Source organism: Musca autumnalis, unplaced genomic scaffold, assembly GCF_047663935.1.
Source record: "Musca autumnalis isolate F117 unplaced genomic scaffold, ASM4766393v1 scaffold_3, whole genome shotgun sequence".
Taxonomy (NCBI): domain Eukaryota; kingdom Metazoa; phylum Arthropoda; class Insecta; order Diptera; family Muscidae; genus Musca; species Musca autumnalis.
The window spans coordinates 255,998,564-256,024,552 of record NW_027411866.1 but is presented as its reverse complement, the minus strand read 5'-3'; the positions used below and the strand labels follow the sequence as shown (position 1 = coordinate 256,024,552).

The window sequence follows — 25,989 nt, the reverse complement described above, 5'->3', positions numbered from 1 at the left end:
CATGGGTCCAATCGGTCCACTCCTTCGGGTACCAGACAAAAATTCAGAAAAGTTATGTTTAAGACCTGCTCACTCTTCCGCATACGACGGTACAAGTTTCATCAGGGGCAGGTCCATACTTCCTGAGAAAATAGACTTAAAGGTGAAAAAACCCCTATGACACCGTGTGTAGTGGTTGGAGCGCAAGATAATTCTCTAACGGATCTGCCGATTCGCTCCAAAAATTGGCTTTCGTAATATATGTCCAAACATAGTTTAAGTTCAAAGATGGGTTGTAATGGATTACATAATGACTAACGGATCCGAATTTTGGCTGGGTAAGAGAGAAGTCTGCCTTTTCCCTTCTGAGATATTTGTGGAACAATTATATTAATATTACTTTTATTGTCTGTCCTTTTGAAATGTATCTAATAGAAACGGAGTACGGTGCGCCTGAATCAACTTTAAATTGAAGGATGTTTTTGCGGATACTAACCACCTTTTTTTGTAAAAAAAATATTGTTCTCACACGAATTGCCAAATTTTGTAGATCGATTTACTCGCCTTAGCGCAAATTTGGAACGATGCTTTTTGAATGGGGAATTCTTAACTATATATTGAACGTGTCTATGAAGAATTAAGTCTGTATGTCATCTAGGGGCTGAGCTATGGATACCCAAATTATTACAAATATAGACGAACGAACAAAAAATAGTTACAGGGGGTAAAACTACAATATTCATACATGAGATACATCAAAACACAAAAAATCCCCGGAGTAAGTTTTAAATAAATCGCATCAAATTAAAATTTTTAGGGTTTCTAAGTTTTCAGGATTTCGCATGGAAACCGCAAGCTTTTTCGAAATGGGAGTAAAGAAAATTTCCACTGCTAAAACATTTTGTTTGTTTTGATAGTGCTTATACCAATACCTTATACACAAAATTTATTTCATAAAAATCTTAAATTTTTTTTAAACTGAATTTATTGTCCCTAATTAGCTGGCCGTCAGTGTACTCTGAAAGAGGACACTCTCAGGCATCATTCTGCCAAAACAAAACTTTGTTCAATGTTCCATGTTCTCTAAAAGTTCTAGTCTACTAAATGTTGGATTTCAGTAATTTCTTAAAAGGATTCCTAAAGGCAACAATCCGACCAACTTAACAAAAAACAAGTAAGAAAAGCTTTAAGTTCGGTCGGACCGAACTTTTTATACCCTCCACCACATATTTCAGCCATTTCGGTGGATCAATGTGGCCACAACCTTAAATATACCGAGAATCGAAAGGTACCATTCTATGGGGGCTATATGATGGCGTGGACCTATACTTACAAAATTCTGGGGGAAAGTTTTATACGCCTAAAGAAGACTAAATACCAAATTTCAGCCATCTCGGTGTGATAATGAGGCTAAAACGTTCAAAATATCGAAAATCGGGAGATATTGTATTATGGGGGCTATATCAACACGTGGACCTATATAAACATTTTATGGTAGAAATGTTTCTTAGCCTCTAGAAACACAAAATACAAAGTTACAACCGATTCTTTGGTCAAATGGGTCTAATACATTCAAAATATATTAAAATGACGCGTACTTTATAAGGGGCCTTATGTGGGGGCTATACCAAAACGTGGACCTATATAACCCAACTTTGGTAGGAATGTTTTCTGGCCTCTGAAGACACAAAATACCAAAGTACAACCAATTCTGTGGTCAAATAGGTCGAATACATTCAAAATATATTAAAATGACGCGTACTTTATATGGGGCCTTATATGGGGGCTATACCAAAACGTGGACCTATATAACCCAACTTTGGTAGGAATATTTTTTGGCCTCTGGAGACACAAAGTACCAAATTACAACCAATTCGGTGGTAAAATGGGCCAAATATCTTAAAAATTCCTTAAAACGAGGACGCGTCACGCGTCATTTTGTATGGGGGCTATACGAAAGCGTGGACCTTCATAGCCCGCTTTCAATACCAAAAGTCCTACGTAAATATAACATATTTTCCCAAAATTTCATCAACCTACGTCGATCCGTTCGGACGCTAGAGTGATTTCCACAGACGGACAGACGGACGGACATGGCTATATCGATGTAGAATTGCACGCTGATCAAGAATATATATACTTTGTGGGGTCTACAATGATTATTTCGAGTAGTTACAAAGGTAGTGACAAACTTAATATACCCCCATCCTATGGTGGAGGGTATAACAACGATAACAATATCTGGTGCCGTTTTCCGAGAAAAAGCTATTTCTTTCTCCAGAAATTTACAAAAATTAAGTATTTTCCAAAATTTGGAAAAAATTGTCGTCTTTAGGAGCACGCCACACCCTCAAAAAATTTCACAAAAATATTGCTAGCAATGCTGGTAGTATTTGATATTGTTGCTATAATAAAACAGCATCGGACACGCATACTCATATTTTGCAGCACACATGATCAACACATATCAGAAAAGAGAATAAGCAACAAAGTTTCAACGACTTAGCCAGGTTTTCACCAATCAATAGTTTTTGAGATCAGGGTTACAAGTGTAATGCATTAAAAATCACGATATAATTAATTCCACTTGTTCGTTCATGGGACATGTGAATTTTTGGTGAAGCCGTTCAATATGTACATTTTTTTAAACAATAATAATTAGTATTCTTTAGGTTCTACCATATGATGGAGGCATTTTGTCATTAAATTACACCTTGTTTATTGCTGCGTTGGCAACTCTAATCACAAAAACACCCTCGGTTGCTAATTCGCTGCGCCTAACGAAAAAAATATTAGGCGTAAGAATACGAAATAAGCAAAAATGTACAAAAATAAATATGCGTTCGGTTGCCTATTTAGCAGTTTGTGACAATATTGTGTAGCAGTTGATGTGTACAGCTAATGCTAATGTTTTAAGATACTGGTTTTTAAACCCTGGAAAAAACTGATCATCCAACGACATTGTAGTAATTTTTCGGAATGGCAATTTTTATATACTCAATTAAACTTTGGAACCAACTCCCAGGCAGTACTCAACTTTAAGGCAATGCTAAAGATTTCAAATCTATATTTTTCCAAACGTTTGAATAAATATAACTCCATTGCACTGCTACCATTGGATTCCGCGCCAGTTGTTTTTTAACCATACATTATTACTATTGTTTATTGTTCTAAATCCAAATTTTTGTCACTATTCTAATCACCTCATTTATTTTGTTTACTCAATCTAACCTATATCTACTACATATTGTTCATTATACGTTATGTAAAATCAATAACCCACACACTATTTTATAACACTCAGTTGTTGTCGTGTGGGATACCAAATAAATAAATAAAACCTAAACAGGTTACAACAAAAAATTGAGGTTTTGGCCAGGAAAATCCATTTCTGACGATGTTGTAGTTTCAGAATACGCAAAATCTTCCCAGGTCTTACGACCTTCTATTTAAAGTTGGTTCAGGCGACCGTGGGAGATATTCGGTTTAGAAAAAAAAACATTGACTATTTCCACACTGAAATTTGACGCACATCCCGACTCCTGAATATTGTCTGACCATCAAAATCAATATACTCGCGACAATCCGATCCAAATCGCGACCTGATGGGGGATTACAAGGTTTAGATGGACAGGCGGACACACATATCGGTTCATGTCGCCTCAGCTCAGACATTTATTTTGGTATATATGATATTTGACCATTAATTCGGTATGTTGCAAACATTTAAGCCAAAACCCCACGTAGTGGTATGAGCTACCATTATTTTTTTTTAAATTCTACTCAACCTTATATTCCTACCTCCGTAAACATTTGACAGTTGACCGGTAGTTATTATAAATTCTAATATGGGAGTTAACCGTCGTCCACTGAATGGTTTGTTGATGGCTTATTTTTGGTCTGTGTTCATCACCATCATCATGATCATCATCATATTGCTGTTGTTGCCACACTCTTGGGTTCTGTTCTACTTGACATAATTGCCAAAATGCCAGAGGCTGTGGTCAAGAATGTTTGTGCGTCTGCGCAAACACTAACCTGTGAGAGCAGGAGAGGTCTTTAACCTTATTAAAATAGAATCAAATCTGTCTTAGAGCCTAGATGTATGCTTGGGACGAAGACAATCGTCATTTATGGCGTTCAAATTTGGTTAGAGGTTTTTTTGTTGTTTTCTTTACTTTTGGCATAGATTGCGAAGTAATTGTTTGTTTTGGGAACAAATGCCATTTAATTATGATTTATATGTATGTATGTTTAGACTTTTATTGTGGTATAATTTATCATTTGTTTGTTATGCTATTTGATATGTTGTGGCAATTAGCATTTTAGTTTGCTTTACTTATTGCTCAATAGTGAGTTCAGTTATAACGCAATCCAATATGCTTAAGTTACATCGATATATAAAATAAGCTTCCTTAAAATTATACCCCTTATTTATGAACACAATATATAGTGCGATTACACAGACTACGAACTGTGTATTGCATATGTAATATTATCCGGCGATATCATTTCAAGCAAGAAATATAAAAAATAAGTATATAAACAACCTAATAGTGATTACATAAAGCTAATGTTTGCAGAAAGCTCTTTCGAACTTGCTAATAGGTCAATTAATTTCTTTGGTCTTTCTGACACTGTAAGTAAATATGCGACAGATCTTAGAGGATTTTATATTGTGTATGTATGTATAACACCTGAAAATCTGTGGAAAATCTTTCATTTTCTACTGTGCGGAAATATGTTTTTCATTGACGGAAATTTAATTGATCCTTATAGAAAGTGGAAAAACTGTGACAACTAACACAATGATAATGTCAATCCTTACGCTCATTTTCAAAAGATAATGAATTCGGTTAAATAAGAGAATGGATGACAAATATATATTTTTTCCATTATGTCTTTATATCTCTTGTTTTCACTTGTTCTAAATAATATTAACCTATATTTAAGAAAATTAGGTTATTCGGAGCAGAATATGTATGAACAAAGAAAAAACTTCTCATCAAAAAGTGTTTTTATGCCTTCTAAACCAAATAACTTTCTTTCATTCAAATTATGGCTTTATTATTTTTTAATTCAATGTTTGGTATAATGTTTTGTTAGAAACTCATCAAGCGCGACTATTATTTAGTTCAACAAAAAACAAAAAGATCATAAAACAGTAGTCAATGAGAATGTTAATCGACATAAGCAGATTATAAAGTTGTCCAGTTCTTCTTTCACGAAACAGTTTGTGTTCCAATTTTGATGTTCCATTAATGATGTTTTGATCGACTGTTGGAAGAATACATGTTAATACAGGTGAATGTGTTTCAAATATTTATCGACAAAAGACATAAACATTTGATCAATTTATTTTAAATAGCTTCTTCCCATAAAGTTGATCTACATTCGCCCTAAGTCATTAACGAATTTATTGCTATTTTTAATTTGTTTTAAGATTAATGTTGTAAAAAAATCTATTTTTGGACCAAAAATTATAATAACTGTCACATTGAAGAGTTTTGATGTATGTGTAAAACATAAATAAATATGTATGCATGTATTTAACACCTCATAAAATTAATTTCATCTACGTTTATTTGCTTATTCACGGCGATCCTAACGTAAATTATTGAACAACTTTACATCTGTAATAAGCTTCTGTGTGTTTTACGAATTACGTAAAATAAACTGCTGTATTGTACAGCATTGCACGCAGGGTCATTACTTAGAAAAAGTGACGACTCAAACATGTCGAGAAATGAACCGATGCTGATTATTTCTCCTAGGTTTATGTGAAGTGAGATTGAAGAAAAATGGTGAAATGAAACACCCACAAGTCATCACTTTTTTAGTGAAAATCTAAACAATCACGTAAATGGAGTCGCTCTGTTGCTAACTGACACAATGCTTAATTTTAGGCCGATTTCGGAACGATTAATTACAGTTCGTTTGCGGACAAATTGTGCAAATGCTAAAGTTGGGTCTGACAAGGACTAGGTAAAGTTTTTAATGACAATGACAACCGCCTTCTAGACCTGTGTATGTGCAATCAACTTTTCGTAGGTGGAACTAGATTCCCTCATCGAGACATCCATAAATATACAAATAATAGACCACATATTGATTAGATGAAAATTCTTAGGGTGCTTGTTAGACGTAAAGACCATAAGGGGCGATGATATATACTCTGACCATCATCAAACTCTGGCCCATGGCGAACTATAAGCAATCTAGTGCGAGGGGAAAAAATATTTGCAGCGACCAAAATCTGAACGTACAAAGCTAACAATTAAACCAAACATCAAAGATAGCAATTGCAATCTAATAATACATAGAGACGCACAACTGGAAAAAATTCTTTGAGATTTCCTCCATACCTATCGGAGAGTTTTCACCGCTTCCGGTTCCAATCAGAAGAAACCACAGGCGGGATATAAGAACATCGCCACATACACTTCCTGACATAAAACATAACATAACGGATCGGAACGGCTACCACCCGAGGCATAGTTGAGGCATGGAACTCATGCAGAATTCCCGATGAGTGGAAAGAAGGAGACATCATAACCCTACCAAAAAGGCGACCTGACAGAATGCCGTAATTGGAGAGGCATCACCCTCCTTTACACCATAAACACAGATGTCGCATTGATTCATATGACAAGACATAAGGTCTGTTCGATAACTTCGCAAGTAAAAAGTATTTGCAAGTTCTTGTACATACGTACTTGCAACAACTTCTCATTCCTCTTTCATTGAACAAGTTTGATATCGAACAGCATTTTGTAAAAGTTTGTAAAAATTTTTACAAACCTTTGGGTTATCGAACAGGCGTATTACATCCCCAGCCATGGAGTCATCTCTCCGCAGCGAACAAAGTGTCATCCGGTCAAACCATTCATGTATTGACCACTTAAACACCTTAAGGATAATTAAAGGACAGTCGTCAGAGTTCAACTCTCCACTGTTCCTATTATTTTTTGATTTTGAGGGAGCATTCGACACCATAAACAGGGATGCCAACTGGTCAACATTACATAACATCGGCATACCGGCACACCTTATATCGCTCATAAAGGAGCTAAGAGTGGTGCATCATGCAAAGTCCGCATCAAAGGACAAGAGAGCAAACCATTCATTATAAGCACAGATAGGGCTGCAGCCTATCACCTGTCTTTTTTCATCGTATTGGACGAAGTCCTAAAGCAGACAAAGCGCCATTAGGTATCGAATATCATCTTAACCAAAGACTTCAAGTTTTGGACTACTTGGACGACGTCTGCTTAATGTCACACTCGCTCGAAGGCCTGCAACGCAAACGGGACGCAGAGTCGGTCTAAAAATGAATACCTCAAAACAAATCTTAAATGGGACTGAACTTGTTGACATCAGTGGCTTTACATACCTAGGGTAGCATCACCTTGACTGACGGTGGAACGGATGTAGACGTAACAAATCGCATAAACGAAGCTCGGGGCGCATAGGCTTCCCTTAGTAAACTATGGAATTCAGCGCAAATTTCAAAGCACCATAAAAAGCAAATATTTAAATGAAGCGTTAAATCTGTTCTTTTATATGCTTGCGAATCATGGAAGGTAACAAATACAGTAAGAACGAAAGTCCAGGTATTCGTAAACAAATTCCCTAGAAAAGTAAATATAATATTTTGGCCCAATAACACGGGTTTGTCACGTTGAGCAAGCAGCGACCAATATCACAAGAAATCCGAAATCCGCATACATCGGAGTGACAGGGGTAATGCAGACTTATCTGGCTGAAGCCATCAACATAATGATGCAGATTCGGCCAATAGATATACAAATCAAAGCAAGTGCGGATTGTAATACTGCAAGGCTATGTGCTCTAGGAAAGTGGAGAAATAAAGCTTGCGTGCTTCAGAAACTATCGAGTAAAATAGCAATTAATGCTGATCATTGTTATCCTGGATCAGCCAAATCAAAGCAAGAAAGAATGGATGGATGGTCATCATGGTATACATGAGTGGATCTTAGATGAATTGTGAAGTGTGTTCGTTTGCTTCTCGAAAGGAAGTGGAGTGATTTTTAAAACGGAATATTCAACATACTAATTGAGCCTAGGAATGCTATAGCTACTCCGTAAACCAACCAATCATCTGGGTGTCATAAATAAATATGTCATAAATTGTTGGAGTTTCCATTAGAATTATTGTTTCTATGCTTGGGGAAACAAAACAATCTCCAAAAGAACATAAAATCCAACCAATTTTGCGTATTAAAAAAATCAAATTTTTTGTCTGAAAAGTGGAAAATTTTTAATATAGATCTTATAGCGTTCTTCCTGGAAGGCACATACCGCAAACGAAAGACAAATTTGGAAGAAGATTTCTTCATCTTGCCACTGGTGCCAATCATGTTAATTTACGTGGTCAAATAACAGAGTTATACGCTAATATATCCATAGAAACCATATTCTAGGGCAGCTTTAGTCAGCGACCCTCCATTTATAGCCTGGCACTAGATGGCAGCTGATTTTAATACAAAATAATGTTAAACTCATGACCTACTTTGGAAAATTATTCTCGAAGTGGGCACTGGTGGGCATCATGACTAAAACCTTAAGTCAAATTTAAAGGCTACGCTAAGCGTTTGTCATAAAAGCCATACAAAGATTTGAACAAAAAATTCAACTTTGTAAAAAACAAATTGCATTTGAAAGAGGAAAAAAGTTAGATGATAGCGAAGCCGCCCCACAATCGATGTGTCTGAGGAGCCTTCCTAAACCATAGGCGAAACATGTCATGTCACACAGTGGTGGTTGTGTGGGTTCGTATCGTCGGCTTTCCTTTTTCAAAAATAATCTTGGTCAGTAAGCTCGTCTCTAACGAGAAATTAATTAAAAAATAATATATTTTTAAAAAGGTCCATGTCATAGCTGTCAGAGTTGCCAGATGTTGTACCAAAATTTTGAATTTTTTTTTTAGTTTTCGCCAATGGTTGGATCCACTGTGATCTGGGAGAAATTTCAGGATGTGCAAAGTATGGACCAAATCGGTTACCCGTTTCAAAAGTTATCGTGAGTACAATTTTTCCGAATATTTTCGAACTTTTGTGGGGGAAGTATCTGAAGGAGTGGACCAGGATGGCTCATCTTCGAACTTAAACTAAGTTTGGATAAAAATTATTAACGCCAGATTTGGACAGCTGTCTACCCATTAATAATCCGAAATACCAAGTTACAGTCACTGGGGTATATAACCCATTAAAAAATCTCACATCGGACGGTATCATGGAATATACCTTCAAAATTGAACTTATATTTACAATTTTTCAAATTGAGGTTTTGTATCCTCTAAGATTTCTCTATACCAAATTACAGCAACTCAAAAATGGGGATACTACCTTATAGTGCATAAAATCGAACTGTACTTTTAAATAGCGGCAATAATAGGGCTACATAATCGAAGTAAAAAGTAGACTTTGTAAAATTTCTATTTGTTTGATACATAGTGTGGATTCTGAAACTACAATGTTCATAGAAGAGAAAAATCGAAAAACAAAAAAATCGCCGGATCGCTTTTTAAATAAATCGCGATTCAAGTTGACATTTTTGACATATCCCAATAACGGTAAAACCTACGAAATTATCATAAATGTCACTTATGTGGAGAATTTTCATAGCTACAATATTTTCTTTAGTCCCATTTCGATAAAACTTCCTGTTTCCAAGCAAAATCGTGAAAACTTAAAAAAAACCCCTAAAAATGTCAACTTGAATCACGATTTATTTAAAAAACGCTCCGGCGACTTTTTTCTTTTTTTGTTTTTTCTAATCTATGAACATTGTAGTTTTAGAATCCACAAAAACTTACCAGGTGAGAGCACATTCCATTTAAAGTTGCTTCAAGAGCACCGTGTAGTCTTATGTCAGACTATGAACATTTTTTGTTATTCTCGTTAAATTTTAATTGACGTCCACACACATACATACAGTTGCGAAAACAATAATAGCACCACCATGAACAATCTTTTGTCACTACAAAAACAATCAAGATTGTTCTTGTTTCCACTAATGTTGTTGTTAGGTTCATATCCTAAGGTGTCCCCTTTTATAAAAATAAAAGTTATATGCATATTATTATAAATATTTGTTTTTGGCAGCTTTAACCAAAAACTATCAAAAAAATAGACGAAAATATAATAGCGCCACCTACATTTTCTATAAAAAAATTTTACTTTTGGTTCATTTTCTTACATTTGAACACTTGTTTGACTTATTGAGAAAATAATATAAAAGCACACAGTTCCAGGAAATGCCATAATTTTAAAGGATTACACGTTGCGGAGCCTAATAATGGTCACAAGAAAATTCTACATTTGCTAGAGCAACTGTGGGGCAATATTTTATGTAGTTGTGCTTCAAAATATTTATGTTTGGAGGAAACTATTTTAATTTCTTAGTTAGATGTTCTCAAAAACTCTGAATAGAACCAAAAATATATAGCAAAACCCATTAAGAAAGGATCACACATCTCACATCACCGCACTATATAATACAAAAGTACGAGAAATCAATCGCAAACGTATCGTAATATAAAGAAACCCCCGCAATACTGAGTAACACCCCCAAACGGAAAATGTAGTTAAAAGCCTGATAGTAGCAACAATTTTTAGGTATCGTTCTATAGTGGCTATATCAAGAAGAACATTGATAATTCTCTGCAAGAATGTCTTATACCCAACGAAGACAATATACCTGTTTAAGCTATTTCCATTGGACAATATGGCTAAAACCTTAAACATACCGAAAATCGAGCGAGTATATCAAAATGAAGTCCTATGCCGACAATTCTATGCAAGTTTTATACCCCAAAAGAAATTAAATACATTTTGTATTAGCCAAAAACCCCGTTAAAATACCTGAAACCTTCAAAATACCTTTTTTTCTAGGATCTGGAAACATAAAAATCCATATTACAACCAATTCGGTATGTGAGTATGGCCGAAACCTTCAAAACACTTTAAATCTATGCGTTGCTCTATATTTTTGGTAGAATTTTTTTATTTTTCTGGAAACACAAAATCCCAAATAGCTTAAAGCGGCGTGTTATATGGGGGCTATACTGGGACCGATGTATATTCCGTTTTTATTAATACCAATAGTTCTATGTACCTACAATATGTACATCCATACATGCTTGTGGATGTTAGAGAGATTTTTACAGGCGGCCACACAGACGGAATAACATGGCGAAATTGATGTAGAATTTCACGCCGATCAAGAATACATACACAAGTTACATCAATGCAGGTTCTTAAATTTTAATTTGAACAAAATCTTTATTTCAATATGCAAGTTACATCAATACAAATTGTTGTGTGTTTTATTTTTAATTATGTTGGGCGAGCAGCGTTGCTGGCTCTTATGTTCTTGACTTGTGACGGCAGAGTAAGTGTCACTCTTTGTTTTGAAAATGTTCTTCCCACCAACATCAGCATTTTCATTTTATTTTACTTCTCGCAGCAAACTGCAAGCTCAGCGTCTGGCAATTCAGTTGGTATTTTGTATGTTTATGTGTTAACTCAATTCAGTTGGTATTTTTTATGTTTAGGTGTTAACTCCTCCCTCGTTTAAATTGAGGACGTCCCCGGACTCCCTGAGACCATCAATAACAACTTGAAGATTTTGTCGGCGTTTGCTCTTTTAGTGGTTCTGGTAGTTTTTAAGCAAAACATAACATATAATCAAGAATGCTATTATGACAATTCCGGATATTACAGTCCAATTTATGAACTGTTTTTCCATGTCGTCAAAGTATTGCAGGTTCTGTGTATTTAACCTTTGCAAATATGGCAAACTCAAAATTTCTTCATGGCCTGTTATGTTAACGAGTGTTGACACGGCCGGTGCTAGAGATTTTCTAACATAACTTCTTAGTTCCGGTATGTGGAGTTATTGATCATCACCTCATCTTCAAATGATTTTACAAGGACTTTTTCTCCTACTTCAAAAATTCTATTTTGCCTTATCTTATTTAACCTTTCCAACTGAACGTTCTGAGCATTTTGGATTTTTGCGCTAATGTCTGTGTTGTGTTCTGACGTCAAAGGATGAATTACATCAATCGGTCGTTTGTTTGTAACGGAATGAATACTTCTGTTGTATTCTGTGGCAGCAAGACATATTAATTCAACTGTGTCGTCAATATTTCTATCCATTTTTAAACACCGTGCTATTTCTACCAGGGTGCTATGAAACCTCTCTACCTGTCCATTTGAGCAACTATGAAGAGGTGGAGCGTTAATAATTTCTACACCAAATCGGTTTTTTAAAAGTGATTTTATAGTTTCCGAGTTAATAGAGGCCTCATTGTCACAATATATTGTCTTTGTTTTCTTGAAATTGACTTTGTCAAAGTCTAAAAGATCATCGGTAATATCTTCTACTTCTACTTCGGCATAACAGGGGATTATGCTTAAAAATTAGATTCGTAGAAGTTTTGTATGTCTTCCTCTATAGTACTTATTGTTGCAAAATGCAAATTATCTTCAATTTTCTGGCATTTTCGGTTCAAATTCTCTTCGTGTTTGGCAAGAGCGCTTGCTACAGCGCATTCAACAATAGTTTTTTTTTTTTTGTTCCGCTGTCAGTGCCATTTTTTGTTTTCAATTTTCGACAAATCCTCAACAGAACCAAATATACCGAAACTTAAATTGAAAAGTACCAATTTTGTATACTCAACAAAACCAAAAATACCGAAACTTAAATCGAAAAGTACCAATTTTTTATCCTCAACAGAACCAAAAATACCGAAATTTAAATTGAAAAGTACCACTTTTTTATCAGTTACAGCTATTTATGTTTTTTATGCTCACTTTTTTTATAAATAAACACACTACTTACATTTTTATACCCTATACCACAATGTGGAAAAGGGTATAATAAGTTTGTTTTCCCAAAAATTCATGTAACGCCGCGAAATATTCGTCGTAGACCCCTCATGTGGTATACCAAACTTCATATCTCGACGAGATAAAGCGATTTAGCGATGTGTGTCCGTCCGTCCGTCCGTCTGTCCGTCCATTAAAAATTGTAATCAAGCTAGAGGCCGCAATTATGGACCGATTGTCACGAAATTTAGTATGGAGGTCGGGTTTGGACCAGAATAGAACTGATTAGTTTTTGGCGATGATCGTGAAATGTTAAAGGGATGAAATGGACCAAAAACAAAATTTTTGCTCGATTTTGTAGCCGCTCTGTAGGTCGCAATAATAGTCCGATCGGCGCGAAATTTTAAACGTAGTTTTGGTTTGAGATGAAGAAGTAGCGTGCAAGTCAACGGTATGATCGGATAATATTTAGCGGGTTAAATTGATAAAAACTTTTGTGTGAAAATTGGTAAAATTTCTAATGCACATCTTATAACAGCTAGCCCGGAAAGCTAGTGCACAGGGATAGTGGTATAGGGTATCACATGGTCGGCCCCGTCCGACTATAGTCTGTTCTTACTTGTTTTTAAATTAAGTTTAAGATGTTGGTTAACGTTCGCTCTTTTGAGTAGAATCCAAGTTGTTGTTTTCTTTGTTTTGTAAACTCCACGATGATGGTTGTAAAATGGTGAGTAAAATTGTCGTTGGGCGGTTTTGTGGGTAGTGTTGGGCGCCAGTTACATCAATATAATTTTCAAATTTTGATTTGAACAAAATCTTTATTTCAATATGCAAGTTACATCAATACAAATTGTGTCTGGCAATTCAGTTGGCATTTTGTATGTTTATGTGTTAACTCAATTCAGTTGGTATTTTTTATGTTTATGTGTTAACTTACATATATACTTTGTGCGATCTAAAATGATTACTTCTAGGAATTACAAAAAAATAAAAAAATTACATTTTTCATTGGTTCATTTTGAAGTACAGGTAAAGTAGAATATGTTGCAAAAAATTTACAGTAGATCGGACAAAAATGGCTTAGATATGAGCATTAGAACGGGAAAATTAATCGTTATTTCCAATTTCGGTTTTCTCGAAATGACATTTTTGAAAACAGAGTTCACTGTAGCACGAAAACGGATGATAAAAAAGAACTTTTCCTTAAGCATGAGACCTTTTTAATTTCTTTGACGTATTTATGGCAAAAAACTATGCTTTTTTAAATCGAACATTTTTATAATGTATGTTTTTAAATTCCGTTTCGCTTAAAGACAATATTCATTAGGTTCTTTATGATTCCACAGAAATATATGCTGATCGGTTTATTCGTTTTCGAGTTACAGTGGGCACCGCACCGTTTTATTAAAAACTCTGTTTCGTAGGCGAGCATTGGTCAGAAAACTATGCAATATTTTGCAACAAAAGAAAAAAAAATCCGAAAGAAGCTCAGGTTGTGATCCCTCTGATGAAAAAAAATCTTCCACTAAGATTTGGTAGATTTCATTAAACAATTCATGAAAATGGTGTTCAATAACAGGTTATAAACCCTTAATATACCCTCGATTATATGGGGGAAGGTATAACATCCCCTTCGGGCAGTGTTGGCTTACAATTCCTAAGTATTGCAGGCATAAAAAACTTCTCTACAAACGGGGTCGTAAGACACGCCGGTAGAAAGTAGATCCCATATAATTGAGCCAATATGAATGGGCGTACACTCATTGATATCGAGAAGTCTGCCTTTCCCCTCGGGGATGTTGTTGGAACATACAGTTAGGCAAGACCTACTGTTTATCGCCGAGTCCGAACGGCGTGTCTTATGACACCACATGTGGAGAAGCTTTTCAAGGCTGAAATACTCAGGAAATGTCGCCAACATTACTGAGGCGTATTTTGCCACCGTTGAAAATTGTTTGATGTTGCCTGGCCGGGGAATCGAACCCCCGACCTTCTGCGTGCAAGGCGGGCGTGCATACCATTGCACCACGGTGGCACCCAAAAATAAAAATTACCTACTATTTTAAGGCAACGAGAAAAACAGTACGAACAAGTAAAAAAGTATCAGTCGGCTCATCCTCTGTGAATTGAATCTCCGTTTTGGTCAAAAAGTGGTAAACAAATATAATAATATTTTTCCTCGTCTAAAGAGACGATTTTTATAGATAAGAGATCGGTCCATTCGCTTTTGAGCTAGAGTTAAAACAGACTTCAAAATGGCATTTCGAGAAAAGTGAGTTTGATGTTTTTATTCCACGCGGAAAACGTGGTGATTTTTTTCAAGGTGGTCATCTGAATTCATTATATTTAAAGGTATTGTAAATGTATGTATATACTAGAATGGTTTTAACTTAAAGGGAAAAAATGTTTTTAGTTCTGTTAAGATTGCTAAAGTTTGAGCACAATTGGAATATGTTAACAAGTGCCCCTGGCGCCTCAAAGGTGAATTTTCACGAAATTGCTATAGAGGCCCTTTTATTGTCCAATCATTGAGACATTTTTGCCAGTTCATTTCTGTGGCTAGACAAAAATTCCTACAAAAAATTTTGATAATCGGGTCGGATTTTAATATCTTCTATTGTATAAAACTTAAAATGTTTATATTTATCCAATGAAGGGTGTGCCATATTTAATCTTATTTGAGATATCGCGAAAAATCCGCGAAAATTTGCAAAAATATATTTTGACGAAAGTTAATTGTTTTCTCACATTTCGTTGGAGGCTTTAGTTGTCGATTTATTCATTTCCATTTTTTTTAATTTTTTAGTAAAAAACGTATATGCAAGATATGGTTTTATCAATATTTGAAAGTACTAAAACATTATTTCATTTACGACAATCAAAATTTTAAAAGGGAAAGTAAATACATTTCTGTGATAATTGAAGGGCTTTGGTTTCTGCGGCTTTTTTTATTTAGTCTCCTTGGGGGATATAAAACATTCTTTCAAAGAATTGTCGGTACAACTCCGCGTTGTTGTAGCCACTATAGAATGGTACCATCCGATGTTCGCTCTCTTGAAGCTTTTAGCTACTTTTATATACGAAATTACTGTTATAGTCTCCTTTGTGTTGCAAGCAATTCAATGCGAGCCAAGAAAAGCCTTTAAGCTGGAACTAAGCTAATTTTAAATTTTTCAGAAGCGGCGGGGCAAGTAAAAGTAATAAAGAATAATTGTTCCACAAACATCCCAGACAGGACAATGGAGTCTTCCCTCATATCAATGAGTGCACCCTGATTCATATTAGCTCAAGATACCTACCTACCGTTTATCTCCGAGTCCGAACGGCATGTCTTAAGACACCACTTGTAGAGAAGTTTTACATGGCTGAAATACTCAGGAAATGTCGCCAATATTACTGAGGGGTATTTTGCCACCGTTGAAAGTTTGATGTTGCCTGGCCGGGGAATCGAACCCATTACCTTCAGCGTGCAAAACGGGTGTGCATACCACTGCACCACAGTGGCACACATCATGACATCAAAAGAATACTCGAGCCAACAGTGGGGCTAGACTGGGGACAAGGCAACTAAAGTGAATGCTAGAAAATAGAGTTCAAAACGTAAGAACAAGAACAAGTGATGCTAAGCATTGCTAAGCATTTCTTTCATTTCGACAATTATTCAAATCCAAGCTCAAGGGGAAATTTCCCAGATTTGAAAATGTTGAATATTGTTTTTAAATATTGGTTATATAAGGACAAAAACTAAAAGAAAATATAGCGGCAATTTCATATTTGGCAATTTGTTTTGTTAATGAGCCCATCCGAAGTAAAATTACTATTGTCTCATAATGATGCCTACACCAGCTTGCCCAAACAAAATATTAACTTTCACATTCATATTTAGGCTTTTAACATCTTTCTTATGTAAATTAAAAGATAAAAGGTGATGGATTTAATTTGGTGTAATGAATAGGTCTTTACACCTTTTCTTGTAAAAAAAACATTTTATTGCCAAAAGAGGTAATAAATAATCAGAAATGTATTGAGTTGTATTGTATTTCTTTAAAATTTCTGTTTTTGTTTTTTTTTTTTTTGAATGAAGTTCTGTTAGATGATCTACTCACAGATGACTACGAGTATGACTGAAGTGATGATCAGCTTTCGCGAAAAGGGCAAATATTCTTCAGAACAACACAAAATGTCTTTATAATGATTGTGATCATGCATACTGGCTGACACATATTCTAAGCGTGTTAGCCAGCCGCAAAATAACACTTTACCGTTATGATTATTTCTTAAGCTATTTTTTTGTTGGTGTCACACAATACGGGGGTCAACAATCCGTTTTGTATGGCAAATATTTTACAAAACACACGAAGCTAAAGGTGGAGCAGGGGAAGCGAATGAGTTTGCGTTGAAATCGCCTCTCATCATTAATCAAGTGCTGCTGTATCCAACCTAATTTAAATAATTTCAAACGAGCAGCCACAACAACAGCGCCCATTATGATAACCATCATATCTGTGATATGATGAGAGGTTGGTTATGCGTGAACCCACCACTTATGACCAGACATTTTGTTGTTGGCGTTGATACCGTTGTTTCTAACGGCTGAGATAAAGCACATTGTTTTTGTTACCGGTTTCTTAGAAATATTGAATTTTTCACGGTATTTCTTTATTGTGTGTTTGTTAATTCATAGCCTTACAAAGCGTTTTTACTAATATTTCGAAGATATTTTGATTAGCTGTTTGCTTTTTGTAAATAAGCATAAATTAGTTGCTCACCTACGGGTTATTGATGTTGAAACCTTTTAAAAGAAAGTTCAGCTGGAGGTCAGATGTGGAGAAATTTGCCAATGAAAAAGGTCAATGCTCGAGGCATTTTGCTAATTAGTATTTTTTGCGAAAACTTCAAAATATTTGCATTAATTATGAAAATTTTTGCAAAAAAAATGAATTTCAATAATTCCATAGCATAAAATTAACCTAAATAGAACAACGCGAATAGAAAAAAAAATGGTTTTGACCGTTTGATGGTCTTCAAAGTAAAAATAATGTTATATACCACCAATTTGGTGTCAGTGATTAGAAGACTATAATGATACTACCCTGTCTGTGTTGCATCACTAATGTCTACATAAAAAATTGCGGCTCCAAAAGCCCTACTTTGGTTACTCTAAACATCCATTTGCCAATTAAATTTGTCCCGCTTGCAATAAAAAAACGCTTATTTTTGGTTTTCAAAATTATTATTTTTTATCGTTAATACTTCTTATCATTAAATATCCTTAATCAATCGTACTTAAAATTGTATTTCCTTAAATTAAAGAAATATCTCTAACTATTCAGCTTTGGCTTCTTCTGGTTTGGGACTTTCAGCCTCGGCTTCAGTTACAACTTGTACGGGTATTAATTGTTCGGAATTTTGCATCATGGCAGCTTCTTTTGGTGTCTCTTTCATGACAGGCTCTTCCATCAGGTCTTGCTTTTCTGTGGGAGTTGCAGATTCCATCATGATGGGTTCTTCCATCATCTTTGGTTCTGTGATCATGGCAGGTTCTTCGTCTTCGTTCATGACTGGTTCCTCCATCATCATAACTGGTTCATCCATCATCATGACTTCTCTCTTTTCTACTGGAACTTGTTTGTCTTCCATCATGGCTGGTTCTTCCTTCATTACGGGTTCTTCCATCATCATGGCAGGTTCTTCCATCATCATAACTTCTCTCTTTTCTACTGGAACCTGTTTTTCTTCCATCATAACTGGTTCTTCAACCATAACTTGCTCCGTCTTCATGGCAGGTTCATCCTTCATGACTGGTTCTTCCATCATCATAACAGGTTCTTCCATCATCATTTCAGATTCCTCCTTCATGACTGGTTCTTCCTCCATCATCATCATCTCTGGTTCTTTCATCATAACTGGCTCTTCCGCTTTCATTTCACCGCTAACCTCCAAATCACGTCCTCTACGCAAATTAATAGGTTGTCCTTGGATAATTTGGAAATAGGGATTGTATTGTTTATATTTACGAGCATCACCAAAATGACCATAAGCACTGCGACCCAATCCTGGCTCACCATCTTCGCCAATGACAATGAATTGGGTTTGAGTTTGCTCTTGTTGTTGTTCTTGTCCCTGATTCATCTCTTGTTGTTCTTCCATGTTGGACTCCTTTTGGCTTTCCATTTCATTCATTTCAGGAGCTTTCTCTACAATTGTACCGGGGCGAATACGTTGCTTGGTTTTGGTAGTAATAATTACTGGCTTCACGGAAGATGAAGTGGACGTGGTCTTAAATGTGTTCCTGGTAGCAGAGGGTGTACGTGCTGGGGGGATTTGTGGTGGCTTGAAAACATCCATCAAAGAAGCTTCGGCCAACAGGGGCACAGCATCAGAGGTAATTATGGGTTGCCTATTTTTGTTGGGTCTTGGGTTTTGCATGGCCTGCAACGCACTTTGGGGAATATTCAAAATCAAGGGTTGTGTCTGGATACCATCGGTGACAGAAACCACATTGCTGGGGGTTGAAATGCCCAATTGACTCCAGGGAATGGTAATGTATTGGGTGGGTTGACCTTTACGTCTCAAAGGCACTGTCATTGGTGGTTGTGGATAATTGTAGCCAGGACGACGATTGGAGGAAGTAGATGCTGTTGAGGTCTGTGAGACCTTATTGTTGTTAAGTGGGGCCAATTCCACGGGTTCGGGACCTATGAATACCGTCTGACCATTGCGGTTAATAATCAGTGTGGCTTGGGGGCGATTTTGTTTCGTTGTGGAACCTTTGCGTACACTGGATCCAGATTCGACAGCAGATTGTCCTCTAGTCAATTGGCGAATTTGATCAATCAAATTTTGTTGTCCAAACTGGATGAAGCCTTGCTGATTTTGAGAACGTTTGGTGGAGGCGTGGCCTTTGCCATAGAAGAAGTCATTATTGATGGCATCTTCATAGTCCTCAATCAAATCTTCAAGTTCAGAATCCTCGTCGTCATCAAACTCTTCTTCGCTTTCTTCCTTCACGGGACGTCTACGTTTCTCATTGCGAACTTTGGTGGACTTGCGTTTCTTTTGTTCACTCTTCTTCTTGTTCTTCTTGTTTTTGTTGATACTGCTGCTACTACTGCTAGGACGGCGTTTGCGTACTGGACGTTCTTCATCATCTTCTTCTTCCTCCTCCTCCTCTTGTTCTTCGTCATCCTCGAAACCTTCATCATCATCTTCATTGTCAAAGTCATCATCGCCACGTTCAAAGTCATCATCGTTTTTGTCAAAGTTGTTATCATAATCGGAATCATAATCGTTGTCGTATTCATCGTAGTATTCTTCGGAGTCGTAGCCACCATTGTCACTGAAACGATGTGGACGATTGGGAATATTATTGTTCATCAAAGGTCTACGAGTAGTTGGTCTGTGTTGGACTCTGACAATGACATCGGGACGTGGAGTTGTAGTGGTTGTTGTTGTAGTGCTCTCGGCAACAGGTGTTTCAATTAAACCGGGAATTTGAATACGATTGCCCAACCAACCGGTAACAGTACCAGCCAGGGAGGATACAGATGAACCCAAACTTTGGGCAGGATTAAAGCCAAACAACTGCCAAGGGGCTGGGGTAGTGGTGCTGCCAGCTTGTTTGCCTTCAGCCATTGGATCTTCAGGGGTTCTTGGTTTCAATGCAATCAAGGGATGAATTACAAAGTCAGCAATTGTTTGAGGTTTGGCGCTATCAGCCATCATGGACTGTTGTTTGCCACTTTCCTTGGCCTGAGATTCAGTTTTACTGTCCTTCATTGTAGTGTCTGGAAAAAATTCAATGGGATTAAGAAAATTCTGAAAATCTATTGTAAATGTCACTTGTCGTTTACTTACCCACCAAGGCCATATCGGCAATGGGTGATTCAGTTGACTCCTCCACATCACTTTCAGTGGGATATGCTGCACACCCGCAACTTAGAACCAGGGCAATCACTGCCCAGGTGAAAAGGCTAAAATTTTTATTCATTATTTTGTTTAACGCACTCGCAAACACACACTCTCGCACTCTATTATTTTATCTGCTCAGTACGAGGGCAGTCTGAACATTATTTGTAATCACTGGTTCAATTGTTTGTTATCACCTCGGTTTTATACTCGGTGTTCTTTTTGGTCTTCAAGCACACACGCACACCTCACACTATCTGACTGACACTTGTTTTGACACGCGATACACAATTTGAACTGTTCGAGCGAACAGCAAACCTGTGCTTTTTATTTTGCGTTTACTTTTGTTGTTATTCGACTCGGCGATCTTTTTTGCCCTCTTCTTTTTGGTGATGATGTTGCCGGCTAACGACCCAACTGTGAACGTAGCGTTTGATTAGCTGATGCTAATGTTAAGATACACAGATGATGTGCGTGTTACATACGGGTCAACAGTAACGCTGCTAATATTCTTCATATCTAACTTCACCTCGATAATATATTCTTGGCAAATTGGTGTACACTGTGAAAAAAGGGGAAAACTGTTGAAAGGTTTGAGGGAAAACATTTTATTCTCTTTCGAGTTGAGCTGTTACGACCTAAGAGGTGCATTAAATAACTGACATTAATTTGTATATACAATTTTAAATAACATTCTAATATGCCTAAAGATCGTTATCTGCAGCTATTTTGGATATCAAGTTTGAGCTTGTTTCTGATAAAGTCAACATTTGTCAACAAGTTATCGCAGTCGACGAAGGGTTAAATATTCTGATTAGCATTTTTTAATAAGAACATATTAAAACACTGATTGTTGTAATTTTATCTGGGACACTATTGGAAGTATTTAAAATCCAACCACATTGCTTAGAATTAAAATACCCAATTGAATCCTGGGTATGGTGATGTACTAGATGGGTTGACTGTCATTAGTGGTTCGTTTTCGTCATTATTTCCTATTTATTCCATTATTTCCATAGATTGGCGAAGATATGGTCAACCGGCCCAATTATTTCGTTGACGGCAGGTTTTAGTCGTTCCCGTAGTATGTTCCTTCTCATCCTTTTTGGTCAAAGGGTTATAGTTTATTCGAGTTGCAATCATTCTCTATGAATTGGTCTTATCAGGTTGTAATAATTAGGTGATATGTATACCTTATCAGCGCGTTCCCTCAGTATTGAACAGCTGTAAACTATAGGCAACTGCTGCTCTCTTATTCGTTAGGCAACTTATTGCAATCTTGAGGTTATTATAGGTGGGTGGTTTGTATACAACATAATCATCTGAAAAGAAAAACAAACCCCTCTAAAGTTGACGACCCCCTCACAACAACACCTAAAGGTGACGCACTGCATTATAGCTGCCATGACACTAAGCATGAGTATGTCTCCGGATTTGTAGTTAGTCGGAAGTTAAAACATCTGGTCTCCAGCTTCACCCCAAGGAATGGAAGACTTGCTACAATACGGATAAAAGCAAAATTCTCCAACATTAGCTTTATCTGCGCTCATGCTCCAACCGAAGACAAAGACGAACAGACCAAATATATGTTCTATGAATGCTTAGAAGAAACATACGACCGTTGTCCTGCACATGACATTAAAATTATTCTAGGCGATTTAATGACAAAATTTGAAAGGAGAATATCTTTGGCCCAACAGTCGGGAAATTCAGTCTACACAGTGAAACATCAGACAGCGGAATGAGGCAGCGGCAAAAACATGGTAGTTAGCAGCACCAGGCACCTGGCTGTCTCCGGATCAGAAAACTTGAAATCAAGTTGATCACGTTGTGGTAGATGGGAGACATTCATCGAGCGTGTTGGAAGTACGTTCGTTCCGAGGAGCAAACATAGACTCGGACCACTACCTTGTTGCAGCAAAGGTACATACCTGGTTAAACGTAGCGAATAAAGTACGAAAGTTAGACATCGGTAAGATGCAATGACAACATCATACCACAGCATATTCTACTCAATTGGCCCAATTGCATAATCAAAGCATTCAACGTCCCGATAACATATCAGCACAATGGCAGAGTATTGTCCATTCCATGCAAACAGCCGCAAAATCCATACTTGGATACCAGAGTCCTCCACCAAGGAGCTGCTACCGATGGGAAAAATGCAGCATGTAGGGCTACTCTACAATCAGTAGCAACGCGTAGCGCACGAGAGTGGTATCAGGAGAAAAGGAGAGAAAAGAAACGTCTTCTCCGAAGGAAAAAGAGAGAAATGGAAAGGCGAGAGTGTGAACAAATCGAGATGTACAGGAGCCAGAATGAAGTCCGAAAGTTCTACATCAAACTGATGGCTTTAGTACAGGCACATCGTCCTGTAATTTGGTAACGGTAACTCCAGCAAGGTAATTTGGTAACTGATACAGATAGTGTGCTTAGGATATGAAAAAAGCATTTTTCCAAACTGTTGATGTCCAATAGTAGCGAAGACTACGAAGATACCACAGATCCAATCCCAGAAGATGGTATTGAATGTATACCGCCCAGCCAAGATGAGCTAAAGTCAGCAATAAACCGGCTAAAGAATAATAAGGCAGCAGGAGCCGATGGCTTACCAGCCGAGCTGTTCAAAACCGGAAGCGACATGCTGATAAGGTGTATACGTCAGCTAGTTAGCACCATCTGGCAGGAAGAACGCGTACCCGACGATTGGAACCTGAGTATCCTATGTCCCGTCCACAAGAAAGTGTCAGGGATATTATACGAACGACTAAAGCTAATGGTCAATAAAATAATTGGACCATACAAATGCGTCTTTAGACCTGGCAAGTCCACCATTGACTAGATATTTATCCTGCGGTAAATCCTGGAAAAGACCCAAGCGATGCCGATCGATACCTACCACCATTTTGTCGAGTGTAAGGCAGCCTTCGACAGCCCCCTACGCCCAAAGGTATTTCACTCCATGTCTGAATTTGGTATCCCCGCAAAGCTCATTCGGATTTGTAAGATGATTTTAACTGATACTAAGTCCTCAGATAAAATAGGAAAGACCTCTCCGAACAATTCAGTGCCAAAAGAGGTTTAAGACAAGGCGACAGCATTTCGTGTGACCTGTTCAACATCCTGCTGGAAAAGGTTATACGAAATGCAAATGTCAAAAGAAATGGCACAATATACAGCAACAGCCACATGTTACTTGCTCGTGCTGATGACATTAACATCATGTGGCGATGAGTAAAGGAACTAACTGATGCCTTTAAGAAGGTCAAAGGAGGATCAGCAAAGTGGGTCTGGCAGTAAACGGCGAAAAACAGTTGATGGTGTCAACGTGCAATGCGCCCATAGAGCTGGTACCAACAGGGCAAGTTGGTTCCTATAATTTTGAGGTAGTAAAAGACTTCGTCTACCCCGGCACCGCTATAAACACAACAAGCAAAACAGTTGTGAAATAAAGAGAAGAATTGTTTTGGCCACCAGATGCTACTTTGGATTAAGTAAGCAGTTTAAAAACAAGGCCGCATCTTGTCAAACAAAAACAAGGCTTTACAAAACACTGATACTAGCTGTGCTAATGTATGATTCCGAAGCCTGGGTACTTGCGCAAGCAGATAAGGCAGTGCTTGGAGTGTTTGAGAGAAAAATTCTTCGTAAGATCTACGGGCCAATATGCGTTGACTGTGAATATCGACGTCGTATGAACCACGAGCTGTATCTGCTATACAACGACATAAGTACAGATAAGCGTATCGAGATGCAACGACCGCATTGGCTAGGCCATATCATAAGAATGAGTGATGACTAACCCGCTAAAAAGGCGTTTAAATTCAGGCCACATAGCGATACACGCAGAACTGGCAGGCCACGGTTTCGATGGAGAGAACAAGTGATACATAAAGTGTTTCGGCCATAAGACATACGGGGTGATTGACCTAATGGTAGTCATAAAACCATTGAAAAAATACATCGAAGGATAAAGAATAGTGCCTTCTTGGTAAGGGGTGTCTATGTGGTCCCGTGGTTGTTGCTTGCTCATAAGAAACAAGTAAAAACAGCGTTAACTTCATCCGGGCTGTAGATGTGAATGAAACTTTACCAAGTATAAACAGCGTAAATTTCCGCCTAGCCCAACTTTGCACACCTTCTGAATTCAGCCTAAAATCGGGCGGTACTGTTTTACAGAGGCTACACTAAAACGTGGACCTATACCGATAATTCTCTGCTCCAACGGAGACTTAATAATATGGAAATTTGGGGGCTACTGTTCGCGGGTATATAAAAACGCGGAGCTGCGGGAATTGTTTTATGCCAAATTTCAGATATTTCTGTCGGATAATGTGGCTAAGACCTTACCAATTCCCAAAATCGCGAGGTACCGTTCTATGGGGGCTGTATCAGAAAGTTGATCTGCTGCGATAAATTTCTAGGGAAAAGTTTTGTAGCCCAATCGAAAACTAAATACCAAATGTCTGCTATTTCAGTTGTATACTGTAGTTCAAACCTTAAAAATTCCTAGAATCGGAACGGATATATCAGAACGACAAATTTCTTGAGAAAAGTTTTTAAGTGTCCTACCAATATTCTAAATGTCAGGCATTTCAGTGGGATAATGGAGATAAAAGTTTAAAAATGTCCAAAATGGGAGTGTACGGTTCTATGCATGCTATATCAAAACGTTGAGCTGCACTGACAAATTCTGGAGAAAAATTTTGTAGCTCAAGCGGCGACTACATACCAAATTTAAGCCATTTCGATGGGATAATTGACTAAGAAATCAAAATTACTCAAAACGGGTGGTTAAGTTTTATGTGGGGCTATATCAAAACGTTAACATGCAACGGCAAATTTCTGGAGAAAGGTTTTATAGCCCAGGCAAAGACTAAATACCAAATATCAGCTATTTCAGTGGGATAATGCAGTTAAAACCTTCAAAATTCCGAAAGTCGGAGAGTATCAATACTAGGCCTGGGCGATTTGAAAACCTTAATGGGCCCTTCGCGTTTCTGATTCCTGGGTTTGGACTGAGCAAAAAAGTCCACTAGACCATATGTCTACGGTGAAAATCGAGTCTCCCGATTTTGGCTTGAAGTTTTTTATTGACGTTTTTTGGATATTTTTACATATAATAGCCAAACCTTTGAGATTTGCGATAAGGTAGCTAAAACCTTCAAAATTCACAAAATTGTGTGATACACGACATAACGACTTCGTAGGTTGCTTTACGACTACTAAAACGTACTATAAAAAT

General features: G+C 37.1%; 1 protein-coding gene across 1 annotated transcript; it reads right to left on the bottom strand.

Annotated features, from left to right (window-relative positions):
- Positions 1-18,161: 18,161 nt before the first annotated feature.
- On the bottom strand, positions 18,162-21,021 carry LOC141398489 (uncharacterized). The gene is made up of 2 exons (XM_073975775.1): positions 20,694-21,021; positions 18,162-20,623 (listed from the first exon to the last, which is right to left on the bottom strand). Exons 1-2 carry the CDS (start codon positions 20,824-20,826, stop codon positions 18,162-18,164), a joined length of 2,595 nt encoding a protein of 864 aa, XP_073831876.1. The 5' UTR covers positions 20,827-21,021.
- Between the last annotated feature and the right edge of the window lie 4,968 nt (positions 21,022-25,989).

What these genes read in the sequence shown, in the direction of transcription:
- LOC141398489 (XM_073975775.1), bottom strand. Translation starts at nt 20,826, where the DNA reads ATGAATAAAAATTTTAGCCTTTTCACCTGGGCAGTGATTGCCCTGGTT. An exon ending in TGCCGATATGGCCTTGGTGG is followed by an intron (nt 20,624 to 20,693) that starts GTAAGTAAACGA and finishes AATTTTTTCCAG; the next exon opens with ACACTACAATGAAGGACAGT.